General features: G+C 39.8%; 2 protein-coding genes across 6 annotated transcripts; one reads left to right on the top strand and one right to left on the bottom strand.

The window, feature by feature from the left end:
- Positions 1-5,945: 5,945 nt before the first annotated feature.
- On the top strand, positions 5,946-14,572 carry dlk1 (delta like non-canonical Notch ligand 1). Of its 5 annotated transcripts, none has more exons than XM_085143939.1 (7): positions 5,946-6,163; positions 6,293-6,310; positions 6,628-6,707; positions 6,920-6,983; positions 7,404-7,534; positions 8,302-8,443; positions 13,505-14,572. In XM_085143939.1, exons 3-7 carry the CDS (start codon positions 6,656-6,658, stop codon positions 14,289-14,291), a joined length of 1,176 nt encoding a protein of 391 aa, XP_085000065.1. In that variant the 5' UTR covers positions 5,946-6,163; positions 6,293-6,310; positions 6,628-6,655; the 3' UTR covers positions 14,292-14,572. The 5 variants fall into 5 exon arrangements, with proteins under 5 accessions (XP_085000065.1, XP_085000064.1, XP_085000063.1 ...); XM_085143938.1 differs by having other exon boundaries at positions 6,296-6,310; XM_085143937.1 differs by having other exon boundaries at positions 6,293-6,707.
- Positions 14,573-20,589: 6,017 nt separating this feature from the next.
- Positions 20,590-21,989, bottom strand: dio3a (iodothyronine deiodinase 3a). The gene has a single exon (XM_085142629.1). It carries the CDS (start codon positions 21,919-21,921, stop codon positions 21,136-21,138), a length of 786 nt encoding a protein of 261 aa, XP_084998755.1. The 5' UTR covers positions 21,922-21,989; the 3' UTR covers positions 20,590-21,135.
- Between the last annotated feature and the right edge of the window lie 3,902 nt (positions 21,990-25,891).

Consider the following 25,891-nt stretch of genomic DNA (forward strand, 5'->3'; position numbering starts at 1 on the left):
AACCATTTGTACACATATTTACAAATAATAATAAAAAGTGAGTGAGTACATTTCAACATTTTCAGCAATCACTCACTATCCTGGCACTGCCATGGTATCTGTAGTCTGCATTTACCACATGTGTATCTGTAGCAGGGGAGGGTTGTGTCCAAAGCAACTGTTCTTTTCTTGCCTTCTTCCCAGCTACATGAGAGTGAGCCAACTCTCTTGCAAATGTACTTCCCTTGCCAAGATATGGGAAGACATTGCAAATGTACTTGGATTTTAGGTCGCAAGCCACCCAAAACTTGATCCCAAACTTGTCAGGTTTACTTGCAATATACTGCAGGGTTAGGGTTATACTGTGGGTTTCACAGGTTTGCTGAGCAGCAGCCTAGTAAACCCCGCAAGATGACAATTTCATTGACCTCAACAGGAAAGGAAGTTCACAGCTTTTAGCAGCTCCCCACCCCCACACACTAACAAAGAGGCAGTTGGCAGTTAGCCACCCAAAACTTGATCCCAAACTTGTCAGGTTTACTTGCAATATACTGCAGGGTTAGGGTTATACTGTGGGTTTCACAGGTTTGCTGAGCAGCAGCCTAGTAAACCCCGCAAGATGACAATTTCATTGACCTCAACAGGAAAGGAAGTTCACAGCTTTTAGCAGCTCCCCACCCCCACACACTAACAAAGAGGCAGTTGGCAGTTAGCCACCCAAAACTTGATCCCAAACTTGTCAGGTTTACTTGCAATATACTGCAGGGTTAGGGTTATACTGTGGGTTTCACAGGTTTGCTGAGCAGCAGCCTAGTAAACCCCGCAAGATGACAATTTCATTGACCTCAACAGGAAAGGAAGTTCACAGCTTTTAGCAGCTCCCCACCCCCACACACTAACAAAGAGGCAGTTGGCAGTTAGCCACCCAAAACTTGATCCCAAACTTGTCAGGTTTACTTGCAATATACTGCAGGGTTAGGGTTATACTGTGGGTTTCACAGGTTTGCTGAGCAGCAGCCTAGTAAACCCCGCAAGATGACAATTTCATTGACCTCAACAGGAAAGGAAGTTCACAGCTTTTAGCAGCTCCCCACCCCCACACACTAACAAAGAGGCAGTTGGCAGTTAGAAATCAGCAATCATTCACACACACCCACTCCCCCACTTCTCAAGTAACAACCTAATTTACATATCAATTGATGCTAAAAGACTAGCCAGTTTAGCTTCCACTTGGCTGACTTGGGCTTAGAAAAGCCTGGGACTTCAGCAGTATCATTAGAAGACATAGCATACATTTTCACTGCTATGCAGATGACACCCAGCTCTATCTGTCCATGAAGCCAGATAACACACACCAATTAGTTAAACTGCAGGAATGTCTTAAAGACATAAAGACTTGGATGGCCACTAACTTTCTGCTTCTTAACTCAGATAAAACTGAGGTCATTGTACTCGGCGCTGAAAAGCTTAGAAATATGGTATCTAACCAGATTCTTACTCTGGATGGCATTACCTTGGCCTCCAGTAACACTGTGAGGAACCTTGGAGTCATTTTTGACCAGGATATGTCCTTCAACGCACATATTAAACAAATATGTAAGACTGCGTTCTTCCATTTGCGCAACATCTCTAAAATTAGAAATATCCTGTCTCAGAGTGACGCTGAAAAACTAGTTCATGCATTTATTACTTCCAGGCTGGACTACTGCAATTCATTATTATCAGGATGTCCAAAAAACTCACTGAAAAGCCTTCAGTTAATCCAAAATGCTGCAGCAAGAGTACTGACAGGGACTAGAAAGAGAGAGCATATTTCTCCTGTTTTGGCTTCCCTTCATTGGCTTCCTGTTAAATCCAGAATTGAATTCAAAATCCTGCTCCTCACATACAAGGTCTTAAATAATCAGGCCCCATCTTATCTTAATGACCTTGTAGTACCATATTACCCTATTAGAGCACTTCGCTCCCGCTATGCAGGCCTACTTGTTGTTCCTAGAGTATTTAAAAGTAGAATGGGAGGGAGAGCCTTCAGTTTTCAGGCCCCTCTTCTGTGGAACCAGCTTCCAGTTTGGATTCGGGAGACAGACACTATCTCTACTTTTAAGATTAGGCTTAAAACTTTCCTTTTTGCTAAAGCATATAGTTAGGGCTTGACCAGGTGACCCTGAATCCTCCCTTAGTTATGCTGCAATAGATGTAGGCTGCCGGGGGATACCCATGATGCATTGAGTTTTTCCTTTCCAGTCACCTTTCTCACTCACTATGTGTTAATAGACCTCTCTGTATTGAATCATACCTGTTATTAATCTCTGTCTCTCTTCCACAGCATGTCTTTTATCCTGTCTTCCTTCTCTCACCCCAACCGGTCGCAGCAGATGGCCGCCCCTCCCTGAGCCTGGTTCTGCCGGAGGTTTCTTCCTGTTAAAAGGGAGTTTTTCCTTCCCACTGTCGCCAAAGTGCTTGCTCATAGGGGGTCATATGATTGTTGGGCTTTTCTCTGTATCTATGAAGCGCCTTGAGGCGACATTTGTTGTGATTTGGCGCTATATAAATAAAATTGAATTGAATTGAATTGAATTGAATTAACACATCAGTGAGACTAGGTTAGAAATGTTTATTTCCAAATATCACACAGAAATGACCATTTAATTGCTAAAGGGTTACCATATACTACTAAGTGGTTTGTAAATTTTAGTCTAATAGCACCAAACTAAAAACCAAGGTTGGCTATTACTTGGTTATTGGTTTGTTAATAATATAGTAATTAATTTTTATTACATAGTTATTGCCTCATTATTTTTATCTCACTATTACCAAGCATAAAGCACCATTATTGTGTCATTTATTTGTAGTTTCTAGGTAAAAAGTACATCCCTCGCATTTCCTCCACTCAGTTTTCATTGTTACTTGTTGTATGTTTACACCATCACTTACAGGCTGTAATCCAACAGGGGACCAGATGTTATATTAAGAAGTAATATTACATAATTTACATGTTAAGAACAACTATGTATGTGTATGCACTATATACTATATGTAAAAGATCAATATATATTATGTAGAATGGCAGGTCTACTGTAGTGCAATAGGTTTGTAATTGAGCTCACTTGACTCTGGATCTCCAGCCTAATGATCCATTATGTCAAAAGAGCCGCCTGAAAGACATCAGACAAGAAAGAAGTGGGCAGCCACAACATGTGTTATTACCCAGGCAACTGTGTTTAGAGTTTATAATTCAACATTCATTTCTTTCAAAGTGTGCCATCTGAGAGTTTGAATGAAAAGATCTGTATCAAAACCTGAACGAGAACTTCTTTAATCAGATTTTAGACTCTGTTGATGGACTTTTCTTCATTTTGTGTCTGCGTGCTGAGAATTCAGATTAAATCATTTCGGCCTTGAGTGGATTTTAAATTAAATGATCTACACTCGCTCTAAACTGCGCTGCTGTGACATGTAATAATTCCTCATCTATGTGGTTTGGAGACGGGAAAGCTCTCAGTGTGGGACTAAACTTCACGGAGATTAGAAATAAGACCCTCATATTACGTGGCTCATGAAAAATACTCTTTTCCCTGTAGATGCATAATTATTAGAATTAAGACTTGACTGCAGTGAAATTCAAACTTTCCCTGTCCAAACACAGACTAGGACTACATTTCGGATATCAAGATGAATTATTAAAGATGGGAGCTATAAAAAGCCATAGAAACCAGAAAATATAAAGCTTTTTAAAATACCTTTGACATATTTTTGTACGAGCAAGGTAGCATGATAATGTTAGCATAAAACAGAAAACACCATCCTGCAAACGTCTAAATCACAGAGCACACATTCGGATCCTCAGATCCATAATGTCCAATCTTAACTTAGAGCACCCAGCAGCAGATCAGATACCAGATGAGATCAGGGTTGGGGGGGAAACCCTCCTCGAAATCAATGGAAAAGTCCTTCACTTTAATAAAGCACGTACAAGCCCGAGACATTTCATTAGAAGCTGCAACTGATGTGAATCTGGTTGGCAGATGTTTTGAAGGAAATCGCATCTCCGCTGTAATGTTAACCTGGCCTCTTTGGAGGTTTGAAAATAAACACCGCATCTGAACTGAAGCGCGGGATATGAGACTGGAGGCCTCTAACAGATTCTATCACATGTGAGGAGAGTTATCAATTTCTTCATCACACTTACCTGTGTCAGAGTGCTGTTTGCAGTATGATTATGTACTTGTTTCAGGATTGATTGGGTGTAAGAAGAAACGACGGATTCCCATCTTCCAATTGTGAAACATGGACTTCTTGCTTATTTGCATTCATGTATGTATCTCCTGTGCTTTCATCATCTAGACACAAACCCACACATATTTGAAACCAGAAACATCTGCTCAAGATTATATTTTTATTTTAAAAAAAAAAGATGGCTTTCCCCTTGTTGTTAGTCAATTTTGGTTTCTTTTTCTTCATTTTATCCTGAACAGGATACTGGTTGCATCTCATAGCCTACTTGTGCATGTAGAGAGATAAACACTGAATATAATTAGAAAGACAGAGCTGTCGAATACCCCTGATGCTTCCTTGGCCACCATTTTCAAGACCTTTATTGCTTATCTAATAATCTCTGAGAGAGGTGAAACTCATAATTAGGCCCTCAGTCTAAGTCATATACTGCATGGGAAGGAAAATACCATTCCCTGCCCTTGGGAAGGATAAGGGAAGATTATGGACAGCAATAAGTGGACTAAGAATAGAACAGCACATTATTATGTATGACAGGTAGGCGCTGTGTATGGAAAGTCAATCAATATAATTTGAAAATGGTGAAAGGGTTCCTCCCTTAGGCAGCATAAAAGGAGGAGAATAACTAAGCACATATTCTCAATACTGCACTTAACTACAAATTTGAAGTACTTTGGTGGATATTTCTCTTTTATCACGCTTTACTGCATATCCCAAGTCCAAGTTCTTATAGGGATAATGATTTACACACACACACACACACACACACACACACACACACACACACACACACACACACACACCTACCTACCTACCTATCTATCTTTTTTCCATATTATTTCCATATTTCTTTAAGATACGTGAAAATTTATGACATTGAACTTCTGTTCTTTCAACAGTGCTTTTTTTTTGACGTTTGGATAAGGTATAGTGCAATATTCTTCCATCAGTGTCCTCTGGCTTGCTTTCAAAATACGTTGTGACTTATTGTTTGCTTTTTATCTCGTTTGCATTGTGTGTTTTTCTTTGTATGTGAGGTTGATTTTCAGACCTGGTGAAATGAAAATAACAACATTTATTCTTGTTCTTACATTTTTTTCCCTTCTGTGCAGTAGAAATTTCACATTGTGTTGTTCCTTCATATTATTTGGCTAAAAGTAAAGTTCAGCCCAAATGTCATAAGGAGTTCTGTATAAAAGCTCTTGCAATAAATGCTTTATTATATTTAGCAAAATAAATCTGTGGTTAACACGAGTATTAATATTAAATCAGTCTATTATAATAAAAATAATAATTAACACCAAAATTGGACATTTCAGATATACCCATACTTTTAATATTTCAAATACATGGCCTAGTTATGTACCTAAGCCTTAACTGTTATCATTTTCTCCCTGTCTGTGGGGCTCGTGCGTAATGGATACTTTTGAGAGAAGACGTATATATTTCAGATGTGTCCAATTTCCAAAAATAAAGATGAAGAATCATGTCTACAAGAATCATCTGTCTCCATCACCCTTGAATAATTTATTATCGCGTGAAAAACAAACAAACAAGATATCCGTAGACATCGGTTTGTTTGTTTTCTTCCTTTGTTTTAAATGAATCGTAGAGACCTCATTCATCGCTTGACATAAAGTTAGACATTTGCAAACTAAAGTCAGCCAGCTAATGTGACTACTGTACAACTATTGCACTTCTCTCCCACGGGGTCAGATTGGTGCACGCATTCTCCCTCAGAAGGTGGGAGGAGCGTGCAGCACTGGGACGCTGCACGATGCAGCAGTCCCGTCAAAACCTTCAGGTCCACCTTCAGCAGCCAGACCACGAGTACACCTGTGGTATCACTTTCATTAGCACGTTGCTTGGATTAAAGGAAAGAAAGCAGAAAAAAGCAAACCTGTGAAATATGGTCGAAGTCACTTGGGAGCAGAACGACTGGGCGACATAGGTAAGGCAGTTCATTTAAGTCAGAGGTTTTTGTTTTTTATTTTTATTTTTACAAAAGATGACGATTGTGTTTAAATGAATGTCTTTTCTCATTTTCTGCGTGCTCGTGCGTAATGGATACCTTTGGGAGAAGACGCATACGGTTCAGGTGCGTCAGTTTCCAAAAATAAACAGGAAAACAGTAAATCACCCCCAAATCAATATATGCATACGCATTTATATTTATATTTAAAGTCAAGCTCAGTGTATTTTAAAAAAAATCTCGTACAGATATATTTTTAAAACTAAAAATCTAACAGCGCTATGTAGATCTTTTTGTGTAGGATCCTCTTAATTGTGAACGAATCTTAACGTGGTTTTCTTTTATCAAAAATTAACTTTTAACTAGTGTCCTTTTTCTAGATTGAAGATGTCGCTTCTCCACGAAGCGAGAGCTCTTTATATCAGCTGCTTTGTATTTTGCAGGACAAAAGGGGTCTTCCTCGAAATTACGATGCATCTCACAGCGGTGGTCTTAATTTTCTCCGTGACAAGCATCGTCAAAGGTAATCTTAGATTTCGATCAGCCGAGACAGCTGACAGCGACACAAAGAGATTTGAGTCAGTTCATGAAAAAAGAAAAAAGAAACAACCCCAACTCATTTTCTCCCTGCGTGGAAATAGAAGTACCAGGGATTAATATTTTATTGTTGTGAATCTTTCGTGTGTTTTTTTTAATTTTGTGATGCCAACATGCTGATGTCTTCCTTTCTCAAAGGTTGGGAATGCAGCGCAGGGTGCAGCACAGAAAATGGGTTTTGTGAGAAGCCAGGGAAGTGCAGGTACTGAACAACCACAGATTTCTGTGTAGATTCTATTTTACCTCAGGAGAAGCAAATGGCTTTTGGAGAAATACAATAACAATCCAGCCAAGTGAATCTCTGTTTTTGGCGCTTGTATTATGTGTAAGTCAGCTGCCAAGTTTGTTCTTTGTTTAAACAGTAAAAAGCATTGTTATCCCGACAGATACTTTAAAAGGTTTCCTCATGTTTTTGAATCTACTCATTAGCCAAAATGACTGTACCCTGTTGCTGTGGGTATTTAGAAAGATTAACCAATTACAGCAATCGTAAATCGCAGCATTTGATGTCACTTTAATTGTAAAAATGTGCAGATAATATCGGACCAAGAGCAGGACCGCGAAGCTCATTGGGTGGTGTATTAATAGTTTAGATTTAATGCCTTTATTTAACCTCATTCAGGTGCAAACCAGGGTGGCAAGGAGACAACTGTGACCACTGTGTGCCCTTCCCTGGCTGTCTGCACGGCACATGTGAGAAGGCATGGCAGTGTATCTGTGAGGAGGGCTGGGTGGGTAGCCTGTGTGACCAAGGTAAGTGTCATTAGGCTCCCCAGGCACTCCTATCTCAATCTGCTCCCAATACTGATATACCAGAGGTCAGGGTGAGTCTCAGAGTTCTAGAGATACATGGGTCCAGAGAGATCAGGCTGGTCTCTATAATATAGTTAACTGTATTTTTTCCCAAGAACATAGTCAGAGCATAAATAATCTGACTATGGAAATCTGCCAACAAGGGAAGCTGAAACCCCTAATAAAACTGCCAGCATCCTCATGATAAACTACCTTCCCCTCCACTTGTGCCATTGAATAACGCATGCATTATTAATTTATGAAAATACCCCGATGAAAATGTTATTGTTAAAGTCACATTAACATTTAATTAGATGCCCTATTTTAGTTTAAGGATTTTGATTATAATCATAGTATCTATAGTGGCCATTATCACACAAAAGGACTTGGAGCAAAGGAAGAAACAAAGGAAGAAACAAAGAAACAAAGGAAGAAGAAGAGAGATTTTTTTCTGGCTTCCAGCTCAGTGTGACCTCTTTATCAGCACGCATAGTGCATCTTTTATTCTGTTGGAGCATATGAGCCACTTGCCTGTGTAACGCAGTTGGTTATGTTCTCAGTTTTGTTCTTGGTGACAAGATGCTGTGGAGGGGAGTGTAGTGTGAGAATGGAAACAAAGACGAGAAGAATAATCAGCCACAGAGACACAGGGAGAGAGAGAGAGAACCCACCAGATCTAAAAACAGCATACTTATTAGTAATTTTTTTCCTTTCTCTTTTTACCACAGATATTCGCTTGTGTTCATCCAGGCCTTGTGCTATTAATGCCACTTGCATAGAGACCGGAGAGGGACATTACCTGTGTGTCTGCCCCCCTGGCTTCTCTGGAGAAAACTGCCACCGGAGGAGAGGACTTTGTCTTACAAATGGGTACAAAAAACTTTTGAGTTCATAAGCAGGGGAATACTTATTTTCAGTCTTATCCCCTATGGTCCCTCAAATATTTTATGGTTATTTTTTCCTAATTGCTCTATTGCCATTTAGTATGCGTGCAGGTAGGTATATCAGCCCTCAGACTATACAATGTACAATACTATACAATAGAGCAACAAATCGTAAACATAACATAACAGTCACACCTTTTACCTCCTCGGCTGTAAAAGGGTGATGGGATATTATTATCACAACACTGGCTGGGTAGGTGAACATGTCAACTCTAGAACGAGGTGACGTAGGATTTTCAAATTTGTACCACAAGTGCATCTAGCAGGAGCCTGAGGGGAAGCACCGCCGTCCGCCAGTATTTTTATATCTGTCAGAAGTGTCATGGGAACGGGTGTGCGGTGAACAGAGTGTGGCTCTAGATGCAGGACTCAGCAGATTGTCGTAACTCAAAATCACAGCTTCATTTTAACGCTGACAAAGGGCCAAAAGAAACAAAAAACACAAACTAAGCTAAGCAGGAATAAACTGACTTGAGGCTACACAGGCAGACAACGAGTCACACACCATGAGGGAGGCAGTGAGTGGAAACACCTGGAGGAACACAGCTGAATAGAATCTAACTGACGAGACGGGGGATGCAAAACATGACACGGATGAGATGAAGGACTGTCAAGATAAAACAGGAAGTGATAAACAGAGAGACCAGGACTAACTTGACAGAACAAACAGGGAAACCAGACAACAATGGAGACAAAACACTGAGGGACCAGAGAGACACGGGGACACGACTGGGAAAACAGAAAGGAAAAATAGAGAAACCTAAAAATCCCCAAACTTAAAAGCTCTGGTCCAAAACCCAGGAACCGTGACAAAAAGTGGCTTATTTGCAAACACTGGCTGTATATAATAGATCATCATAACCTTTTTGAAGCCTTGCCTTTAGCTTTCGGCTATTGCCAGCTTGTTTTTTTAAACCAGATGTGATGAGCAAGAGGTGGAACAAACTGTACACTCATACATTAAATGACTTGCCAATCAAAAGAGAGCCACAGACTAAAGCTTGCACTGATTTATCATCAGTTCCACTTTAAATGGGAACATAATGTACAACTTAAAGTTTATGCTGGACTAAATAACACTTGAAAATATTGATTAACACTATGAATCCATAAGAAAAGTATTTACTCAGGGCCATGAATAAAGTCAGTCCTTGACTTATATGCAATCAGAGCACTTCTTCCAATCAGAGCAACTGGCCCTCTTGAAGATTAGAGATAATGCATATTGTGTTGGCTTAAGTTTAAGATCTAGATGCTATGCCCATATTTTGTATCAAATGTCCTTGTCCACTAACTTTAAACTGTGTTGGTCACTAACACGGTAAGCCATGAAGTAAATTGCAGCCAAATACCCCAGTGTCACATTCAAACCATGCTTTGTACTCATTTGATCTTTGTTGTTTTTTTGCATGATGGAGTCACACTTTACTTTTAACCAGCAATTGTAAAACACTGCAATGTGTAAGATGATGAGGCTCACTTAGCCAAAACAAACACAAAATATGGCTTTGGGCAAACAATTCCCCTTCATGTCAAATCCAAGACAGCTCGGTTGTATAAAGAAAGAATTTCAGTAAATTTGTAGCCCTGCAGCTGCATGTTTATTGTGCTCCTCCCTATAGTAGCTGACTGCGTGTACCAGGGCAGCATCATAAGCTGCATCCCAGTTCAGAGGCTTCATCCTTTAAAGTCAAACTTTCAAGATCAAATACACCATAATTGCTTGTCACATTTCAGATACTCCATCACTGAGAATGTGACCAGTAATCCGCTCGTCCTTTGGCAGCTGGAGAACACAACTGATGCGCACTTAACATCTGTATCAAAGATGAATTTCAAGGCCTTTGGCAGATTGTTCAGAAATATCATATTACCATAGCACAAGGGTCATCACTCGTTGATATGATTGTTCCAAAAGCCTAAATATTTGGACAGTTACATTTTGATGATTTGTTGTGCACTCTTCAGCACCATAAATTTAAAATAAAACAACTGATCTGATTCATTAATCTCTTAAGTCTGAGCTTTCATTTCAGTGGATTTATTTCACTGTCTGTGAGTGTGTGTTGTCTCAGTGTTAGTCCAAGCACAACAGAGCTCACGCGTGGCTCCCAGCTGATTGCGAGTTGACTTTTAGATTTAGGTGGAGTTGAATGTCAATATACAAAGCGAAGAGGCGGGGGTCAAAGCGATGACAGCAACAAAGCAGGCTTCTATCATAGAGGTATCAGTGGTTCTCCAAAATCAGTTGGATAACAACAGGTGTGCACGAAAATGCACATCATTGTGATTATGCAAATCATTTGCATAATGATGAAATCCGCGACTGCTTTCATGACAGCTGGCTGTACCGAAGCCCTGGGAGAGCATCGCCGGGAAAATTTTAGAGCATCTACTCATGTCTGTCGGGGGCCTCATTACCTGCAAAAAATAGTAACTGTTGTAAACCGACTCAAAATCAGAGTTTTGTCGTTTTTAATGTAATATCCAATATTATCGATATATAAGATTCATACTAGTCTACCCAGCAACTTCTGATTGGAAAATAGGCTGCAAAGACCCCTGCCATGTTAACACAGAACTTAAATTTGAACTTAGAGATAAGTTTCCCAGGTTAATCACATCTATTTGCTTTTACCACTACTTAAGCCGTTAGAGTCACATTCCTAAAAATGTTCCACTTTTACTGGCTTATGAGCAACATTTGAGTATTAATCTGGTCATCCGTTCAATGGTAGGTGATGCTTTTAAACATAAACCCTGCCTGGACATCTGAGATAATATCTCCAACAAAAACAGCCTTGCATCCCGTGCCTGCACACAGATGGGTTGCAGACAGAATTGGTCCCTGAAGGAATCTTCCTCCTGCCTGTCAAATGAATATAAGAGACTCTCTGGGGATTCGGTTGTCTGACACAGCCCTCCACACTCTGAACCACAGCATGTATTTTCCTCTGTCAGGCAGCCTTGTTGTTGACTTGAAATACACCTAAAATTCCATAGCTTACATAACATCGATAGAGAATTGTCAGCTCTCCTCTTATTTTCAAAAATAATTACCCATCCATTCATTTTCTTAATCGCTTATCCAATCCAGCCTTGGATAAGCTCCTCGCAGGTTGGGAGGCATCACTGTGCTGCCCTCAGCAGCAAATCCATCTCCACATCTTATGTCATACAGCTAAGTGCATTGCTTGGACTTCTCTCAGTGGTTAATAATGCTATATCCAGGATTATTTTTTTGGCTTTGTTTCTGGTTAAAAAATAAATAAATCATTTAATCCCAGTTCCAACAGTGAGACAAAAGAACCTTGACTTGTATTCTGGGGAAATTAATCTCAATTAGAAACCCTGCACGAGGTTTCATTAATCAGCTCCTCTGCGAGGCACCAGAGGCTTCTAAAAAAGTATGGCGCTATTATTCTTTTGACTCACTGAGGCACAGTGTTAGAGACTTGTGTAATTACATGAAATACTCCTACAGATATTGATTACTTTTTATCCCAAGTTCTCATCATGCACTTTGTGAAGCATGGTTACATCGATCAGATCTGCTGCTTATACGGCTGCGAGAAGATTAGCAGATGCAGCGCTGAGGCGTCATCATGATACTTGTACAGATTTTTAATTTGCACAAAATAAGCCATTAGTGCTGAGAGAAATGAACGAAATCAATATCACAGTATTAATAAGCATTACGTGCAGTAGCAATTACAAGTTTTGACTTCGATTGATTCAATAATTTTACAGTTGTTACTCAGTTTCAGCCTTTTGTTTGTGAAGGTCTGATGCTTTTTTGTTTAAATTATCTAATAAACTGTGTGTTTTTGTAAAAAGACAGGAGCTTGGTCAAAATAAGCAGTTTCAAAAGGTGTATTGGGTATTTATCAATACAGCCTCATCTTTGCCCTTTTATTTTCCTGAAGAACAAGAAAATAATCATGAGTGTAATCCCCAGATTAATAAATAAATAATCGCTAGTAGCAGTTCATATTCATCACAGTCTTAGAGTCATTACTCTAACAATGACTTTCTAAAAAAGTAATGTATTATACATTTCTCACTTCTTCAAAAACAAGTTATAAAACTTTCCTACTCTCTAGAAAGTAATTAGCTTGACTACTAGTTTATTACGTCTGTATTTATCTGCCATATTTGTCTTAAATCCACAGAAATGTGCATATCTGGAAATGCTGTGATCGACTCTATCATTTTCATCCTGCACAAACTGAAGTCAGGCAATTGTTGTGCAATTGTGCATGACAGAGTAGGACGGAAGCAAGGAAATGTTTGATAAGGAACTGTATTGTTAGAAATGTAGTTAACTCATAAAGCGCAACACAGCAGACAACAGCATTTTCCTTACTTTGAATTTCATGTTTGTCGGAAGCTGCTGTTGTGTTTAACAATAACACTAATTTTGTTCACTGTTAATTACACTTTACTTGAACTTTTACATTTTATGTAACATCAAATGCATTGTCCTGGTGTAATTTTTGCATCGATTGCTAAATCGAGCATGTCAATCTCCCTAAACTCAAATGCCCAGCTTTGCTGTGTTAACAGGCTAGTACAAAAACTACCTTCATATTATTGTCTTACAGCCTGATGCCCAGTAAAGTAACACTAATAATCAACTAAAGTTGCCTATTTTTTTCCTTAAATGAAAGGACAACCATGTGTGTACAATAAATGTTTATTCCAGCTTTGTGAAAACTCATATTTCTGCTAATTCAGTGAGATTTTTTTGTAGCTTTAAGATTAGAGGAATTTTCTCCCCTGTTGAGGAATATTGATTCCTTTATTATTCCTGTAAATTTGCCATTAACATCTCTACCTTGAAATCGACACGTATGATTAAACCAATTTCCCCCTGCTTATTGCTGTTTTATAACCACAGGCTAAAGCATGCACTGTACTGCTCTAAATTTATGTAAATCACAGGACACTCAGTTTTCCTTTATGTCTCTTATGTCCTGTCCTCCAGCTCTCCTTGCCAGAACGGAGGCACATGTATGAATGCCGAGGGCTCAGCAGCCTTTTCTTCCTGCTTATGTCCCCCTGGATTTTCTGGAGACTTCTGTGAGATCGGCATTGACAGCTGCCAGCCTAACCCTTGCCTCAACGGTGGCAACTGTACAAACCATGGCCTGACTTTCACATGTGTCTGTCCACACGGCTTCACTGGTTTCACTTGTAATGACACCACCAGCCTCTCTCCCTGCGCCGGGCGGCCCTGTGCCAATGAGGGCACCTGTGTTGGTCAACCTGATGGAACCTTCCGGTGCATTTGCCAGAAATGGTTTACAGGTCCCACATGCTCCCTGCAGCACAGACCAAGAAACAGATCCAAGCCGATTGCTGCCAAGCCTGTGGACAGAGTGTTTGCTCTGACTCCACAGCACTACTCCCTCCCCGCTCATGCCTTCCACAAATTGCTGAGACCACCTGAGAGAGATCTGCTCAAGATCACCCTGAAGGAGACGGTTCACTCGTCCAGTGTCCTTGTTACGCATGGTCAGCTTGTCTGCTTCAGCTTGCTAGCACTGCTCACCTGCCTGGTCATCTTGGGCACTACAGGCATTGTGTTTTTTGGCCGCTGTGAGACGTGGCTGGCGAATGCCAAGTACAGCCAGCTTGTCCGGCAGCAAAGGGAGCACCTGCTGAGAGAAGCTGGCAGCACAAGCCAGGAAGAGGCGGAACACTCGGTAAACATCATCCTGCCAGAGAAGATTAGACTCACCAGCTTTGGGAGGCACTACACCTCCATCTGATAAAATCATCTCGTCCTCACCCACACTCCCCCTGGAAGAAGTCAAATGTGAATGTGTAAAAATAGCAGCGATTAAAAAGCTATGACTGTCGTGCAGTTGTGTTTAAAGTGTGTATAACCGAGAGCTGGTGGGATATCCCGGTACATGTTTGAATGTAACGTCTGCTGGACCAAATGGATATACATGACGCTGGTTTGTAAATGTATTTTTAATCCAAAATTACCATTAAAATGTATAATTATGTGAAACATGTTCTCTCACATAGCATGTTGTTAAAAATATGTCATTGCGTGGCCTCTTTCTATTTACTTATTTCTCATGAGTTGATCTAATTAGAAAGAGGGGTTAATTAAGAAAATGAAAAATATATTTGAATTCATAATAGTCAGTACAAAGTGACTGAGCTGCTGACTTTTAGTTTGTACTTTCATGAGCACCATCAGAGCTGCAATCTCTCATTTCAAAGATAAGCAAATAAGACGTCATCGTTTATCGTAGCCCAAACCTCCTTCATACAGCATGTTGTGAATTTCCAGATTCTTTATAAATGCAAAAATACATATTGTGAGTGTTTTCAGTGCAAATAACACGTGGCTATAGATCATGTTACATGGCACCCAAACAGCTGTGCAAATCCTGCAGGGATGAACTCTACAGAAAATGTTGTTTTTAATGTAATAAATGTATTTCAGATGTCTAAAAAGGTAGTTTACTTTTTCATATAACACACTGCTACCCACTGCATCATATCAGACATTGATTTGAAAGGTAAGTATAGATGTCGAGTCTGATATAATGACATTATTTGTTTTGCTAACTCGTTTTCACCTATTTATATCAATGATTAATCCCTGGTCGTTCTAAAACCCGTGTTCCATGAGCTTTTATAAGATTTTCCACTAGTGCGTCTTACTGTCGCTGTTATTATGCATCAGTGAGCCCTGAAATTGATACTGCAACACCTGTTTAAGTGTTATTAGTTTGCTTCACGCATGAGATGGCCACCCCCTCTGAATGGAGGAAATGTGATTGCCATGAAAACCTAATATATGTCAAAATATGGAAAATACACGTCTGTTACAGAGGAAATATGCAGACTGATGTGAATAGTGTTGTGTGTAAAGCATCAAATCCATTAACTCCTGATATGAGGATTGCTGGGATTTCAAGGTTAAAGATTCTGTCGCTTTCTCAGTAAGTCCCCTTCAGCCTCCTTATTGTTTATCATAACTCTCTAATTGGCTGGTTATCTACATTTCATTTTCTGACATGCAGAAGTAAAACATAATGATGTACAAGTGGTTTATCTAGCAGGAGGTTGCAATTACAGTCATTTAGGACTTGTATTATTCTGAGATAATTCACTGTTGTACTTTGAAAACGTTTGGTTGTCTATCGCTTTTAATAAAATAAGCCACAATGTGTCCGCCTAACTAAAATGCTTGCAGTGTCACATATTTGTACACAAAGCTGACTTTAGTCTTGTATTTGACTTGATTTCCACCTTAGTTGGTCATTGGTCCTGATTTTATTGATTTAGCTGCTGTTTTCTTCACACAACAGACAGTAGGAGACAAGATCAGATCCTCCCCAAGGCTCATACAGTGCATCAGCTGTTTAACAGTGCAAAGTCCAACTGATACACATGCTGCGAGTGCACCACCACCACCTGTTCTAAAATCATGCAAACATCTGCTCTCCTGCTCTGATCTCCTTCATAAATTTTTCCCCAAGGCCGTCTCGATGGTTCTCAGCAGAGTGATAATAAAGGCTCTGTCCACCCGCCTCCACTGGCTGTAAAGGTTTCAGATAACAGTCTGTGTCTCCATCTTCTGGTACAGTTATACATTACTCCTCTACGGCACCATTCCAGACAGCCATGTCAAATCTGGCAGGCCAACCCCTCGTAAAAGCCTAAAATGTTCTACAAATTGTAATAAAGATGTTTTTATAAGTTCTTTTTTATGATACATTGTTTCTCTGTTAGATCTTTGGATTCGATCATGTGTTTGCTATTTTTTATACTATCAACCATGGTTGGAAAAGATAGCAAGTGCAGTGTATGTTGGAGACTGTAGCGAAGGACAGTAAACAGGACAAAGACAGTTTCAAATTGTTTCAGTCAAATTGTGTGTTTATGTGCCCGGTTAGGTTAAGGTGAAATTACAGTTACTTTAAACTGTGTGTTAATGAGAATGATAAAACACTACTGTTCTCAATAGTTAGTAGTAGAGTAGTAGATCCTGCCTCTCTTGTTTCATGTCGAGTTCATTTTGACTTAATTTTGATATAATAGTGTAAGTCTCAATTTGCATTTATTACCATTTTAAAGAATAGAAGCAGAACAGATAGCAGGAAAGTGCCAGGCTGAAGTGATTGTAGTGACTAGAAGCTTGTTCCAAGTTACAACCTCTCAAACTTGCTGTTTGATCCACCATGTGTACATTTCAGACTGTAAACTACAAACAGTGTATAAAACTATAAACAGCGTATAACCGGATAAAGTTTTCCTAATCTAATGTCTGCAATTCAATCCAGTTTTATTCATATAACATACATTTACAACAAAACTCATCAAGGAGATTTATATGATAAAATAAAGAGACTATAATATTAGAATACTCAAGAATCAGACTACTCCCTAGAGCAAGCACTTTGTGACAGTGGGAAGGAAAAACTGATTTTTAACAGGAAGAAACCTCCAGCAGAACCAGGCTGAGGGAGGAGCGGCCATCTGCAGCTACTGACTGGGGGGTGGGTGGGGGGGGGGGGGGAGAGATTGAACAATAGTGATGTATAAACATATGAAGAGTGAAGAAGAAAGGCTTAGCATGAAGGGAAGCCACAGAAACCTAAGCTTACTGCAGCATAACTAAGTATAACATGCTAACAATGAGGTCATTAAGATGTGACGAGGCCCAACTACTCATGATTTTGTAGGCGAGGAGAAATTGTGAATTTGACAGGTGCAACAAAACCAAGAGCAGAGAGTGTGCCGATGTTTATGGAGCACTTCTACATTCCTAAATTGTCCCCAGGAAAGGCCCAAAGAGGTGCGTAAGTGAAAACACTTGTATAAGTGGAGAATAATTGTGCACAGGCTCTAACGTCTAAATATTTAAAACAGATTCCTCTAACTGCCATCGTGGGCCAGAGACATGGCAAATTTCCTTTGAACATTAAAAGCTCATCACATAGAACTTTATTACAACATCTAAAGAATCCAGCACTAAACATTCAATTAAAGCGTTATTCATTGCAATATCAGAATGATAAACACATCGTCAGTTCTTCAAGTAGGACTGACATTTCTTTAACAATATAGTCGAAGGCTTTCTGTTTTCCATTAAGGCTCTCCAACATCAAAATAAGAGTTCAGCTGTGTTCCACTCACTGTGCTTCAGTCTGATGCAGCTCTAAAAAAAAGCTATGCAGTCACCAAGTATGGCCACAGGGTGTCATCCATCTAAAGAAAGAGGAAAGGCTGTAGCCACAAGCTGGACACCGAGTGCAGCATTTCAATGCACTGAGAACGCTGCATTTTGCTTTCATCAGTTACTTATAAGCTATACACAGTTTTTATACATCTGGAAGCAAGACAGCTGCCACTATATCATTTAAATCTATACAAAACCATTATTTTTTTAAATGTTTTGCTTGATTAGTATTTTAATATTTCCTATATATAATATATATTTGTAATGTATGGAAACTGCATACTTGGTAAGATTGTAAAAATATGTAGGTTATGTTTTCCAGCTTCCAATCTGCTGCTCTTCTTCTGCACAATAATGCAAGCCATCACAAGACTCGGGGATGAGTGCTGCCTGTCCCACATAACAGATAATTTTCCACTTTGTTGCCAGGCCATTTCAGTTCACGATTGGGGTGACAATCAGTGTTTTTTCCAAGTTACACCCAGCCATTTTTCACTGCTGACTGAGCTTCATTGGAAAATGTTTCAGGGACTCCTGCTGTGTTCCTGCATATCCCTCATCTGACACACACACTCACACAAACACACACACTCACTAAACCTATCCTTAAACAGAAAATTGAAATATCTTTTAGCATCTGTACTGCAAAAATAAAACACGAAACGAGTTCATGTTAATAATGCAACACTTCTTATTTCCAAATAGTGCCTCTATTTGTGTGTTTCACTTCAGAACTTGGATTTCTTTTTGACCATTATAAACTAGATGGTTTAAAAGATGGTTAAGTAGTAACACGTTAGTTTCCCTGAAACCTTTTTGTGTGTGCTGAGGCCCCCCTCGCTCCCCACCACCAGACATTCATTTGTGGAGTTATGACCCTGGGGAGAGAGGGGCCCTCACCTTCAAAGCTGACCAGGGAAGCAGAAAAAAACCACCTCAGCAGACCCAGTCTGCTCCCTTTAAGTCATAAAACAAAACAGAGCAGCAAAAGTTAAATCTCACCACTCAGCCTGAGACCCTTAACCCTTTGTTCCCGTCTGCCTCTCCGCAGAGAGATGAGACTCAGCATATGGAAAATCACACATGGAAAGAATCCAAATCTAAAGCATTCCAGTTGGGGTCTCTTTTCAGGGGTGCACATTGGATACACTGAAAGTTATATTTCACTCAGGCAGGTACCCCTCTGTCAGCTGTCAGCTCCGCATAAATACTGTGTGTTTGTGTGTTAAATGTGTTCCAGATGAGCTGTAAAGTCAGGTCACTGGTAAGCCTCTGTAGTCAGACCAGCAACATGTTCTTTAACGGTCCTGGACTTAATTCTCCTCTCTGTTACTCTGGCGCCAAATGTTTTGGGCTTGTGAGTTCCTAAAACAAAAAGATGCCTGCTATAAACTATTGTCAGGTCAACCAAGGTGGGTTCCGTTTTATCTGTGCAATATTTATGCTCTTGTGATGTTCAACAACATTTTTTTTTAGTACATTTCTTTATTATGGGAGACTAATGTGGGGTGAGCGCGTCAATTGGCTGCAGAAGCTGAGTGTCTAATCCTGGGACCACAGACACTGAAAAAGGCCTGGTGGCCAGATACTTTAAACTGCAAGGGCATTATCTGTTTTACTGCCGTGTGCTGGATATAAGAGAAATCAGAGCGATGTAGTTTTCCTGAACCATAACAAAAGCCTCCTTTCATTTCCATCAACTCCACCCACTTATCTCACAGACCAAGTGATATTTAGAGCAAACTCTGATTCATTTCAAAGCCGTGATTCGTAAGAACCGTTTTCTGACAAAGGAAAAAAACCCCACTTTGACAACAAAGAGCATCCTTGTGTCGTCAATACATTTAAACTTCTAAAAGCTCGTTGTGTTGTGTCTACAGTGATTTATGCCCTGGTTGTGACTTTGCCTCCTTGCTGGAGGTAAGGACTCTATATCCCACAGCTGACTATGAATAATAACCACACAGGGAACCAAATCATCTGACAAAATGTTGCTCCATGTAAGGGCTGTGTCAGAGTTATTATCTGGTTTCCTGAGTCATCTGTGTCCAAGCCATTGCCCACTGTTGTGTCTTCATTGGGTCGTGACCTGTGTCTGAAGCATCGGAAGAGCTCTTTCTTCCGTTTTATACTTTTTACGCTGCATGGCTGAATTAAATCACATTAGATCATTACAAATCATTATGCATGTTTTTAGACCGGGTGATGGCACGGCATTGATATTCAGTATTAGCTGCAGACGTCTGACGTTTTGAAGGACTCATTCACTGTGTTCTGCTGTGGGATTGGTTTGCTAACCCTGAAAACATTAGTGTATTTAGACCCTTGCAGGTGGAAGTATCACTTAGCATAATAGGATAAACTCTGATGATCCTCATTTAATTGTAAGAGGTCAAAGGTTTAGGAAGGTGGGGGTGTGGAGAACAATGGATTTTTTTTCTCTCTCTTTCTTTTTCCTAGAGCCATCCCACCATAACCAACTATATAGTTTAAGTGGTTGACCACTAATTACAGATGCAATATTTCACCGTTTTTGCAAAGAGAAAACTTGCTTGCAGCAAATGGCTGATTTTAGAGAAAAAAAATATTGAAATTGATTCAATTTAAACAAAATTACCGTCATGCTCTTGAGAAAGATTTAATCTAAAACATCTTTCAGATGAGCAATCGTCTTTCACTTCTACGAGACCGAAGGGCAGTTAAATCTGTACACAGCATGCTTCATTGTAAAAACAAAATATAAAGCCACACACGCGCGCGCGCGCATGCCATAACCCTGGCTTGCATGCAGGCACCAATAATTTAACTTGTCCACTTTAAGTATTGTGCTTACAACAAATAAATAAACAAAAAAGGCCAAAAGAAGGAGTAAACCAAAGAATTTATTGGATACAATAAAATACCATCCATAAAACGGAACATTTACAAAGTCTTTTTGCGCCACGCAAGGCAGAGAGAACCATCTTCACTCTGCTCACTAGTATGGAAAACATCAATATCGGTTCTCTGGATTTAACCCATTTAAAAACCGAACTTCATAACAATACTGGTGAGCAAAGTGATGCGCACATCTCTAAGTCCCGAGTGGGGGGAAAAAAATCATAGAGGCGCATTTCCACGAGGAGAAAAGAGAACGTATACAGACATATACAAAGTGCATGTGTTCGGCACCAAAGTCCAAACAAACTAACCTTTTGTAGGTGGGTCCTAAGAGGATGTATAGATGTCCAGTATTAAAGGAAGGAGGACACCCTATACAGCACCTTTCTTTAATTCAGTCCCTTATGAAAAAATAAATACACTTAAACCATTAATGAAAATCTATCTAAGGGTAGTTACAATACTGAAAAAATGCAGCATATGTTGTTTTATTTTTAAGTAGCAGCTCTAAAAGTGTGAAAATTAATCTACACGTGTATAACTTGGTTATTGGATCTGTCCAGCCCGTCTCTATATCGATTCAGCCAGTCTCTGAGCTCTGAGATCCGATACCCCTCAGGTCCTCTACCACCCTGGTAAACTATCTTTCCCTCCTTCAGGATATAAAGTCTGTCAAAATAAGCTCCGTATGCAGCGTTGGAGGAGTTTTCCATGCTGTCAACCACGACCAGGCTGCCGGGCACTTCCAGATGCATCAGCTGCGCAGCGTTCAGCCTGTCCTCCAGACACCGGTGTTTGGGGATCTGATATGGCGCGTCGGTGCTCATCCAGCCGTCGGAGGGGTGTGCTTCCTCGATGTATACAACTAAAGAGTCTGCTATGTCTGCATTCTCCCTCACAACCTCCTGGAAAGCCTTCAGACGTGCCATGAACGGTGGTCAGGTGCAGCTGCCAAAGTTGAGGATAAGCGGTCTCTTGTCCTGTGCGTAGTCGAGGATACGGCTGCGCCGCCGATCCTCCAGCTGGACAACTTCGGTGTTGGGCGCTACCTGTCCAAGATGCGCTGCTTTCAGGAAGTCCAGCTTGTGTCCGTGCCAGACTGCCTTAAGGGACTCAAGGCTGAAGAGCCGATTGGAGTCCGATATGCACAGAGGAGGATCAATGGCATCGCCCTCCTGCTGCTTCATCCTGAAGAACACTCTTTTTCTTATGCATAAAAAGTCAAGCAGCCAAAACATGACAGCTGCCACCAAAAAACGAGGCAACAGGACTAAACAAACTATTGCATTTTTAATAGTTTTAAGAGTATTCATTATCACCTCTAATAACAACCCGATTTGTCTAGCGTTATGCCACGATCTTGTGGGTTGAAGTTGGGTTACTTGCAACTTCCCCTCTTTTTATAGCACTGGCAGATTTGAATGAATCACACCCCGCCTCCAAACCGGGGTCGAGGCCTCACATGGCGGGGATTACCTTCTGTCAATTCCGCAGCTTGTAGTCACAGCCAAAAGCCAACGGTGCTGGATAGGGTGCACCAAAGCGCTGCGTTATGGGCAGTCTCTCATATATAATTTGTTTTTAATCATCACAATGTCAAAAGAGATGTTAAAAGCAAGTCTGGCTGCATGAAGTTAGGTACAACTGTGGGAGAAATATAAGGATATGGAAACTCATTAATGTGACATGGGGGGGGGGGGGGGGAGCAGTTACATTTGAGGAAATTTTTATCATAAAAATCTGAGCTTAAAAGTCTGACTCTGGGAAACCAAAAAAAACAAATGTTTTTTTTAAAAAAAACAACAAAAACAAACGCTTTTTTTTAAAAACAAAAAAAAAGCTTTTATTTCCCATAATTCTTAACTTAAACTCAGAAACAGAAAGTCAAACTAGTAACACATTCCTGCTGTGAATTGTGAGGTCTTACATTTCAAATCAGTCTCAGCCAAAAAATGTTTTCATGCGTCCCAAATCCTTTTCTTCTGTCCTCCATCACAACACAAGTGGACACATCTGTTTGTTGAGTAAAAGGGTGCCAGTGCTCCTCGCCTCACTCAGACGTCTCCAAAAATGTGAAACACCTTTGGTTTGTTTTGATTTCTTTTTGTTGGTTTTTGTTTTGATTTTTTCTTTCCTGGTGTAAGGACTGGGGTCTCCACTGTTTTTGTGCCAGTTGTCTGATACAAAAAACAAAAATATCTACCACATGTAAAAAGACTGTGCGGCATTGTCGGGCGGACTGTACCACAAAACAAGATTAGGCAGGCCATGTGCACACTGTCTGTTAAACGCAGACAGCCAATAATGGCCTAGTTCAATGTAGACTTCAGACTGTCTAAACTACATCACAATTTATAATACTCATAATCAGATAACAACATTTTAGGGGGAAAAAGTCATTTAGTTAAATAGATAACATACACTGACATCATTTCTGAAAAAGAAAATACACTTTTTTTGAGCCCGAGATAATCGGATGGGCTTGGCTGACTGAACTCAAAAAAATGAAATGCCATCGATACAGAAAATTAAACTCACCGATTCACTGCTTTGCCTGCAACACCCTCTTACCATGTATGCTTTATACCAACCACTTCTAAATTTCATTGATATTCCATTTATCCTGTTGTATTGTCAGACCACATGGTTGAGCAAAGCTGGTAGGAAACCATCAAGAGGGGAAAACCACTGAGCGCAACACAGAGGAAAGGATGGTTTAAGCTTCATTTGTACTCTATTGAATCTTTACACAGCTTAGATTGTGGCCTCTACAACCAGCTGATGTCGTTTTAGGGCTAGGCTGTGTTTAGTTTCTTCATGTGCTTCCAACAATAGCATGTTAAGATAGGGAGACCATGCTGGAGTTATCTACTGAATCTATGCACAGACTGAAAGATAAAATGTTGTAGGTCTACACTGGTCATTGGTGTAGCATTGTGAACAGGCAAGATACAGTTACAGCCTATTACGTCTTATTTTGTTTCAGAGGTTTTATTCTAATCAGTGTACTGATTTTGCAATGCCTGTTCCCAAGAAGAACAATCACAGATGTTGTTTTACTGAAGAGGTGCTCATCAGACTTTGGTTTAGGGTTTCTGTCCCGCCTAGAGTTTATCTAGGCGCCAGTTAGCTATTTTTTTGTCTATACAGACTCAATTTATATGACAATAAAGGTTCAAATAATGAATAGTTATGGTGTTGGAATTCACACCTCATCTTGTCTGATTATCAAATCATTGCACTAAACAGCTTACGTCTGCCACACATGCACAAAACAAATTAAAAAACAGCTGCAGGTAGAAACTGAGGCTACAAAGCTACAAGCTCACCTGCTGATTACTGTGTTTGTTACCTGCTGAAAATCAACCTTTGGCTGCTTGAATGAACTCAGTATGCACTCAGCTTCAGGTTCTTTGCTGCTAGCTTAGTGTTAGCACATTGTCTTTGCAAATGCTTGGAAAAAGTTGATGTCATGTTAGCAGCAATGCAGACTTGTCTCTGGCCTTTGTGTAATTTGCAAGTTGCCTTCACGTTTATATCCTTTTCTTTAATATAACTGAAAGTCATGTTCATATTTTTACTAGTGAAATGCTAACTTTGCTACACTGCCAGTAGCACAACGATGCAGGGAAAGGGCCCCTCTTTTTGTTATCCACACATCATGCAAGTAGTTGAAAGACTAATGGAAATTAAATAAGTAATTTCAGTAACTGTAATGTGATTACTGAATTTCAGCACAGAAAAATGTACTGTGACTACTTCTCTACATCATCTACTAACCTGCAACCTATCCTGTTTCTAACACTGCAGTGGAGACAGTTTCCTACACTTGAGTGCTTTGACTCCTTGATTTCATCACCCTGTTGTTGCTGTCATCTGTCTGCCAGATATCGCGATCTCATCAACCTTACAACATGTTGCACAGACCCACTGACTGTGTCTCTAAGCTGTATACCGGAATATCAATAAACACCCCATTAAAGCAAACACTGGAACAAGACTTTGGGTGATTTCTTCAACAATACATCCAAAATCCTTCCAAACCTTCTCACCACAGCTGTTAGAGACTTTCACAAAAATAAACCTTTAGAAGAAGCCTTAGAAATTGAGAGACAAATTATAAAGAACACAAGTTAAAGGAGGTATCGGAAACTTTTAAAAGACTTTTAATAAAGTGGCATTCTCACCGGGGAAGGACAATAAAACACCAGTGAGATTTCGCCCATCAAAATAAACAGCCACATGTGCAACACGTATATAAAAAAAGACACCAACTTGTTTCCAGAGGGAAGGATGATACTACGACTAAAGGCAGGTTCTCGGAGTAATGTTTCATGTTATGGATTTTTTTAAAAACCCAAACAGCCTGTGGATTAAGCTAAAGCAGAGCTGACACATCGGACAGTTAACAGACACTAGATGTGTAGCTTCTGTCAAAAACACAAGCAAACAGTTAACGGTTATGAAAATACAAGTTGGTTAGATTGTTTTAGAAGTGTCATATTTTCCTTTAGATCCTGTCTAGTTTGATTATCAGGAAACACTGCAGCATAACATTGTCAAATAATATAATCAGTTCATAAGTTTGTACAAACTTCTTTCACATTCTGGCAATAAAAAACTGAATTTTCTTTACAGTAGTTGCTATATGTTTTGTACCATGTATGTGTTGAATGTGTTTTCAAATTCTTATTTAAAATTTCGTAAGGTATGAGTAGGAACAGAATCACCACGAGAAGAAGAAGACATGTGCATGTTTTATTTCCTCCGTAATTTGAAGCATCCCAGGTGAAGGTGTAGCAATATTTTGCATGTGTTATGGGACAACTGGGAATAAAATAAAAATATCTTCTCACGGGAAGTAATGCTTCATTTGTTGCATCAACGCTAAAGCAAATGTGCAAATTAAGCAACTCTGGAAGGAAAGCAGTAACTTTCATTTCTTCTTGTATGTATGCTGCTAATCACATTGGATTTTTTTATAGAATGACAGACAAAGAAAAATGATTTTAACCCAACTTACACCTTAATAAAAGCAACTGAATTACATCATTTTAAGCCAGAGATTCCCACCCCCTCTGATGCAGAGCAGATATTATTACACATGAGATGATTAGACATAGGAAGCACATATATCCTCATCAGATCCATGTCCATTAATCCGTGGGATCAATGTTAATGACTCAGTAACCGACCGTGCTTTTCGACGGGTGTTCTGTTTAAAATCTTTTTGTGCTCCACAGGGATTTAACATCTGGTCATACATATTAGCCATTATGGACT

The sequence above is a fragment of the Neolamprologus multifasciatus genome, chromosome 19 (assembly GCF_963576455.1).
Source record: "Neolamprologus multifasciatus chromosome 19, fNeoMul1.2, whole genome shotgun sequence".
Lineage (NCBI taxonomy): Eukaryota > Metazoa > Chordata > Actinopteri > Cichliformes > Cichlidae > Neolamprologus > Neolamprologus multifasciatus.

Excerpts from the sequence above, each read along its gene's own strand:
- dlk1 (XM_085143937.1), top strand. The coding sequence starts at position 6,572 with ATGTCGCTTCTCCACGAAGCGAGAGCTCTTTATATCAGCTGCTTTGTA. Across the intron at positions 6,708-6,919 it reads CGTGACAAGCATCGTCAAAG|GTTGGGAATGCAGCGCAGGG; the intron begins GTAATCTTAGAT and ends CCTTTCTCAAAG. Across the intron at positions 8,444-13,504 it reads GGACTTTGTCTTACAAATGG|CTCTCCTTGCCAGAACGGAG; the intron begins GTACAAAAAACT and ends CCTGTCCTCCAG.